Source organism: Spermophilus citellus (assembly GCF_964194105.1).
Source record: "Spermophilus citellus genome assembly, chromosome: 9".
Taxonomy (NCBI): Eukaryota; Metazoa; Chordata; class Mammalia; order Rodentia; family Sciuridae; genus Spermophilus; species Spermophilus citellus.
Genome location: NC_138191.1, coordinates 125,573,610 through 125,580,807, shown reverse-complemented (window position 1 = coordinate 125,580,807; position 7,198 = coordinate 125,573,610). Strand labels below are relative to the sequence as shown.

The 7,198-nt window shown below is 58.7% G+C and overlaps 1 protein-coding gene across 1 annotated transcript; it reads left to right on the top strand.

Annotated features, from left to right (window-relative positions):
- Positions 1–257: 257 nt before the first annotated feature.
- On the top strand, positions 258–6,230 carry PLA2G2F (phospholipase A2 group IIF; the record flags this gene model as incomplete). The annotated part of the gene is made up of 5 exons (XM_081305639.1): positions 258–373; positions 975–1,024; positions 4,319–4,463; positions 5,284–5,393; positions 6,022–6,230. 5 exons carry the CDS (start codon positions 258–260, stop codon positions 6,228–6,230), a joined length of 630 nt encoding a protein of 209 aa, XP_081161765.1.
- Positions 6,231–7,198: the final 968 nt, after the last annotated feature.

Sequence of the window (7,198 nt, the reverse complement as noted above, 5' to 3'; positions counted from 1 at the left end):
AACCCCTCGGAGGGGCAGGCCAGACAGAGGACGCTGGAGGTGGGACTTCCCCAGGCAGCGCGGGGCAGGGCTGTGGCAGGAGGAGGAGGAGGTGGAGCCTCCATTTTCTAGGGCATCTGCCACTTGCCCGGGGCATCGCCCTGGCTCTACCCTGTCAGTGTGCGAGGAGCGTGAAGCTGGGGCCTGTTCCCTGGAATTTGAGGAATGCATCAGGGACCTCTCAATACTTATGCTGCTGGTCCCCCAGAACCCAGAGTATGGCAGATGGGGCGCAGGCCAACCCCAGAGGGTTCAGGAAGAAGATGCTGGTTAGATGCTGCTCTGTGCGGAGGGGTCCAAGCTGCCAGGCCTCTGCCCCTTCCAGAACCTTCAGGTAGGTGCTTCCTGCCCTGGGATGGAACTCTCCACGGAGGGGTGCTGGGATGGGTGAGGGATGGGCTCCTAGAATCCACTTCTCCCCAAACGGGAGCTCTGAGCTTTTGAGTGCAGAGCTGAGCTCTGTCCCTGTAGTTTCAGCACTAGAAGGGCCTTTGGGACCACTTGGCCACCCCTCACAGGGCACTTGAGGCCCAGAGAAGCTAAGGGATCATCAGCCTGTGGTCAGGGCTGGAACCATCCAGGGACCATCATGTCTGCTGGCTGTGGGTTTAAGCTGCCCAGCTGCCAGGCTGGGTCACTGACTCTGGGTCCCAGGCCTCTCTGGAGTGTGGAAGGCGGGGGTGGCTCTGGTCTGAGACTGTGGCTTCCTGCTTTGGGAGCAGAGGCGTGGAGGGAAGTTGCTTCTGGTGCATCCTGGCTCTGCCACCCTGGGTGTGCTCCTCCAGGAGGCACAGGGCGGGTGTGGGATGCTGTCACAGGGCTGGGGTGGCAGTAACTGGGGCATCGAGGGACAGCATGGGTGGCCCCTGGGCTGAGGCCCAGAACTGCGGGAAGGTGGGGAGATGAACCGAGGCTCAGGGTGTCCTCTCTCTCAGGTCCAGCCTGGGTGTGAAGCTCCTCGTCATGGCTGTCCTGGCCGGTGGTGGTGAGCACAGGCCCTGGGAGACCCCTCGTTGGTGGCTCCCAGTCTTTCTACTGTGACCCTGGGCACCTATTGTTCCACGGGCCTGAGTGGCCTTCCTCTCTCTGGGCTTCCTGTCAGGCTTCCCCCTCTCCCCTGGGGCTGTTTACTCCTGGGGCCGTCCTACACACCCAGGCCCTTCAGCATTTATGAGCCAGAGGGAGGCAGGCACAGGGCTGAGCCAGGTGGTAAAATACAGTGTTCACTGGGCGATCTGTACCTCAGCGTGCGTAGGAGTGAGTGTGCCGCCAGACGCACGTCTGTCTGTGTGTGTGGGGGGGGGGGGTCTGAGCACAGGGGGGTGTCTCTGTGTGCCACACATGACAGAGTGTGTCGGGGCTGGCACCTGAGCCTCTTGTGTCTCGAGGGTGGGTTCCTGTGGTGTGTCCCCAGAGTCTGCGCCTGGCGGGTGGGGGTTCTCTCACAGGCTGGTACTCCAGGCACCACGGACTGGGGGCAGCCACCCTGCAGGATTGTCATAGGCAAATCAAACCCCGTCACACATACAGGGATCCCCGTGGCAGGTGCCCCGGATGCATGGGAGGTCAGCAGAACCTCTTGCTGGCTTTTCACATCCCTGGACACAGCCTGGTTTGAGGAAAAGAAAGAAATTCCAGAAACAAAGATGAGCTTCAAGGTGGCCAGACTTGAGGAAGGACTGGCGGCTCATGGGAAAACGGCCTGTCATTAGAAAACTCCCACTCGCGCTCAGCCACACCACGGGGATTGGCTGGTTGTGGCTTCGTGTGTGTGAGCCCAGTCGTGATGCGTTAGAGTGTGGTTGTGTGCAGGTGTGTGCGGGTGAGGTGCCGGTAGCAGGCATGTGTGTGTGCACAAGTGTCGGTGTAAGAGGTGTAAGCTGAGTGGGTGAGGCGCCTGGATGTGTATTTGTGAGTGTGTAAGCAGAGTGTGTGAGCGTAGAGGCTGCGTGAGGGAGTCCACCCTGTGTGTGACCGGTAAGTGCCTCACTCCTCTCTCGCCCTGTGTGGCGGGTGGTCGGGGCCTGGAGCCTGGTGCTGACCCCCAGGGAATATCTGGGCAGCAGGTGGGGACGGGGGCAGCCAGGAACCCAAGGCAGCCAGGTCCTTTCTTGAGGCACTTCCTGGGCCAGGTGCTCTGTACACATATTCAAGGTGGCACCTGAACCTCCAAGGGACCCATGAAGGAGGTGTCATTGTCCCCAGTTCTCAGATTTGGGAAGGGAGGTTCAAGGAGGTTGTGAGTTGTCTGGGGGGGGGGGGGGCAGGACTGATGGAGAAACCCGAGCCGGCCTGGTGGCTCCCGGGTGCTTTGCACACACTTATCCTGCAAGGCTCAGCAGAGAGGGGGAGGGGGCAGGGAGGGGCCAGCACCAGCCCCCGTCATGCTGTCCTCAACAGCACCTTTAGGCCAGCGCCCCGTCTGCAGCTCAGGAGGGGCTCAGCCCACTGGACACAGGGCCTCTCCTGCCCACCCCCCGCCCGTCCTGGCTAGACAGTCCCCTGGTGCCACACAGTTCTCTTCAAAGCCATCTTTCATTTCTTCCTGGTCTTCCCTCTTTTCTTTGCTCCTTGTTCTCTATAATGATGGTGACCTAAGAACTGAGACCCAGGAAGACTCAGGAGGAACAGGATTCCCAGCCTCTACCCTCTGAGAATTGAGCAGGCCTGACTGGGGGCCACCAAGCCCCAAGAGGGGGCACGGAGAGTAGCCAGGGTGTACCAGCACCAGCTGGGCACTGACCTGTAGATCTCTCATGGTCAGGACTGTTATTCCCATTTCACAGATGGGAACATGGAGCCCCAGGGAGCTTTAGTTATTGGCTTAGGTCTGTCTGACTCCAGAGTCTGAGCTTTTCCCGCTAAGGCACATCTTTAGTGAGTTCTCCTCATTAGAGATATAGAACAACCTTGTCTCAAGAAGCAAGCAAGAGTGGGCTGGGGACTCATCGAGCCTCCAGTGTCTGAAATCCCTGGCTTCCTTGATCTCCCAGAATACCTTGTTCATGCAGCAGGGCAGGGTGGGTGGGAATGCCTGGGGACAGCAGGGGACGAGGCACTCAGCCGAGCAGCTGACCCTGGTGCAATGAAGGAGCCTGGGGCTGGGGGTGCAGATAGATCCTATCTGGTTGGCCTCCCAGCTGCGGTTCTGTCTCTTCCAGCCTGCAACACCTGGGCAAGCCTTAGTTTTCTGATCCATAAAATGGGGACAGAGTGGTTCTCCTGATGCTGTGTGGGGAGGCTTCACCCAGGTAAGAACTGTAGGTGGAGCCCAGGAAGGCATGTGGAAGCCGCCCATGTGGCTCAGAGCCCAACACCAGCGAGGACCACAAGAGAGAAGGGAAGCAGTGGTCAGCAAGGAGAACGCATATGGGCAGGTGCAAGAAGTGCCCCTGCACTAGCGCTTTCTCCATGCATGCGTAATCCTCAGATGCTCCAACCCCAGGACTGTGGTGGGGGCCTGACAAGAATACCAGGAAGAGGCCAGGGAGCAGAAATGAACCCCTGGGGTTTATAACAGCATGTGGCATTTGCAAAGCCCCTTCCAGGGAACCAGGTGCTGGGCAGCCCCTTTGAGGACGGTGTTCAGATGCTCCCTGACCATCGACCATCGATGGCTTGACTTAATTTTTCGGCCCTACCATGGCGCAAAAACAACATGAACTCAGGAGAAACCATACTTCAGATTTTGAATTTGGATCTCTTCCTAGATTAGTGACATGCATTGCAATCCTCTGTCACATGCTGGACAGCACTGTGCCTCCTAGTCAGCCCCCAACCGGGAGGGGAAGCACCCGCCCTGCAGTGGACTCCGTTGCTAAGCCGGGGTGTTTGGTAGGATAGGCGACTGAAAGGAATTTTTGATTTATGATACTTCCAACCTGCGAAGGACTTATCAGGACTTATGACGCATCTGCACAGCCAGGTGGCAGGGATGTGGGTGAGGAATCCTCATCCCCTGGGAACAGACTTGTCTCCACCGCCTTCTCACACAAGCCTGGGCAAGTGACTCAGTGCTCCAGCCTCAGTCTCCTTATCCATACCATGGGATAATAACACAGAGGATTGCAGGGAGTGGAGCGGTTTAGGATTTGTATGTCTGGTTTCTCAGGCTATAGAGCTTTGGTAAGGCCAGGACTTTGTAGGTTCCTCTCTCCTCCAATTCCCTGCTCGCCTCTCCTCTTCTTCTGCTTCTTCCTGCTTCCTTTTTCCTCTCCCTGGCCCTGGGTGGGGGGCAGTCATGGGGCAGGGACTCACGCAGCCCCTGGTTCTCTTATAGTTCTGTCCATAGCCCAGGGCAGCCTGCTCAACCTGAAGTCCATGGTGGAGACCGCCACAGGCAGAAGCGCGATCCTGTCCTTCGTGGGCTACGGCTGCTACTGCGGGCTGGGGGGGCGCGGCCTGCCCATGGACGAGGTAGACTGGTAGGTGCCGGAGACCCGGGCTTCCGATGGGACCAGGTGGGGCAGCTGAGGTCACTCCATCTCTGTGAGGAGGAAGAGGGGCCCCTCCCCAAGGAAAGAACTTTTGCTATGACCCCAAACACCCATGGGAGGTAAGAGGTGTGTCACTCAGCTCCATCAGACTGGGTGCTGCCCTGAGGGCAGGACTGTGCTTCTGCCATCAGACTTGGGGCTCCCAAAAGCCACGGCTTCTGTTCCTATCTCCCCAACAGCAGCCCGCACCAAATCTAGTATCACGGGGAGCTTAATAAATGCATACTGGCAATGACTTCAGTCCTATAAGAAGGTGGGGACAGCCACTCTGCGTTTGCTTCCTGTCCTCGATATTCCAATGCCCATTGACTTTCCAGACCACGCCCCTCCCTGGCCATCAGGCACAGCCAGGCCTAGCCTCGGAGTACAGTCAGAGCTCCTCCGCACGCACCAGAGCCCAGGCCTCTCCCTCCACTTTGACCACGCTGCTGGACCACCCGATCCACCCGACCCCCGCCACACACGCCCTGCAGTACTTCCTGGGCTTTAGTTCAGGAAGCCCTGGGGATAGGACAAAGAGGCAGAATCAAGGACAAGAGCCCTGGCACCAGCCCCAGCTCTGGCCGGCTGTGTAAGCTTAGGCAAATAACTACCGCTCTGGGCAGCAGTCTGAAAAGGTCTGACTCAGGAAGGGCCGACAGATGACCCAAGGTCTCTGGGGCCAGGAGCCTACAGATGACCCAAGGTCTCTGCTGGGGATAGACAGATGGGCTGGCAGCACCTGCCTGCTCACCTCTGCCGCCTCCAGGTGCTGCCATGCTCATGACTGCTGCTACCAGAAACTCTTTGACCAGGGCTGCCGCCCCTACGTGGACCACTATGACTTCACGATGGAGAACGACACCGTGATTGTGTGCAGTGAGTCCCTTCCCTGACACACACACATACACACACACACACACACACACACACACACACGCCCGGGATGCATGGACACCAAAAAGTAAATGTTCATAGAAGATTAATATTAGCATAGAATTAAAAATTAGCATAAGCACTCACTAGGTGTGAGTACTAAGGAGCTCTAGTATGAACCAGAGGAAGTGCTACTTTGTACCCTACAGTCCTTGCTAATCACTCCCTCCAGGGTGTGGGTCCTTGCCCTGGGACTGGAGGGAGGAGGTCTGGAGCGTGGAGATGACCTGCAGGCTGAGCCTTTGCTTCTTCGGGTGACTTAGGTAAACCCAACTCCATTTCTGGGCCTCGGTTTCCCCAACTATTCAATGCTGGACTTCAACTATACGAGCTGAACTTCAGTGGTTCCCCAATTTTAGCCTGCACCAGAGTCACCCGAAGGGCTTGTGACAACATGGACGGCTGGGCCCCGGTCCAGAGCAGCTGACCTGCAGTCTGGGGCATGGCCCGAGGGTGGTGCTGGTGCTACTGTCCCCAGAACACATTCCGAGGGCCACTGGGCTCTCAGAGTTGTGCTCCAGGTGCCCGTGTCCCGGGCCTCCACCCACAGCCTTCACCCCCCCCCCCCCAGGCGAGCTCAACAAGACAGACTGTGACAAGCAGACGTGTGAATGTGACAAGAGCGTGGCGCTGTGTCTCAGGAACCAGACGTACCGGGAGCAGTACCGCAGCTACCTCAACATTTACTGCCAGGGCCCCACGCCCAACTGCAGCATCTATGACCCGCCCCCAGAGTTCATCTGCGGACACCACTTCCCAGTGACCCCTGCCCCTCCCTAGCACTCCTGAGGTCTGAGCGAAGTGGGTAGAGGCTCTGTCTTGGGGACCAGACAGATGGAGCAGACAGGGATGGGACCGGGTCAGGAGCCCAGGGGCCCTGCAGCAAGTCTGGCCTCAGAGGACCGGGAGACCGGGCCCTGCCTATGGCCACCGGCTCTTCCAGACCAGCTCTGGACATGACTTTGTCCTGGTGCTGGTTCTGGACTTGGTGGGAAGCGTGTGGCTGGTTGGGGTCTCTCCTGAGTGTGGAAGGCAAGAGCTGGGAGGTGAGAGTGAGTCCTCTCTGTCAGCCCAGCTTGATTCTCTGAGCCTCTAAGACCTGGCCCCCAGGCCTCCGGCACATGCTGGGCTGTTTCCCGGGACCCAGCTCCCAGGCATGGACAGGGCTGGGAGGTGGGGCTTCTGGAGTCCCTGGCCAGTCCCGCAGGATGATTAGGATGATTCTTCTCTGCTCTGGGGGCCTGTGGCTCTCTAGAGCCCATTAACACGGCAGGTGGCCCACGCCACATCCATCGAGGTGACACAGGGGTGCAGGTCCACAGGACAGGTCCCAGCCCCCAAACTCCTGTCGCTCAGAGTGCCTCCGAGCAGACTCCTGAGCCCACCTGCAGCCAGGCATCAGTGTAGGGTGACACTCCCTTGAGCACACAGAGACAGGATGGGGACACCCAGATATGCCCGCAACACTTACAGCTCCTCTCCTTGCCTCTCTGACCCATGCACATAAAATCCCCAACCCCCACCGCAGGACACCACTCACCTGAGGAGGACCTCTGAGCGCCCTGACAGGGAGCACGCAGGGCCCAGCCTCCAGGCCCTCACCTGCAGCCACCAGAGGCAGGAGGTCAGGGACCCATCACCCTGTGCAAGGGGAGCCAAGTGTCCGGAGTCCTGTCCATGGGGAAGGAGCTCACCTGACCCACCTCAGTAAAGAGGGACACAAAGGTGGAAAGGAAGGGCACTGGGAA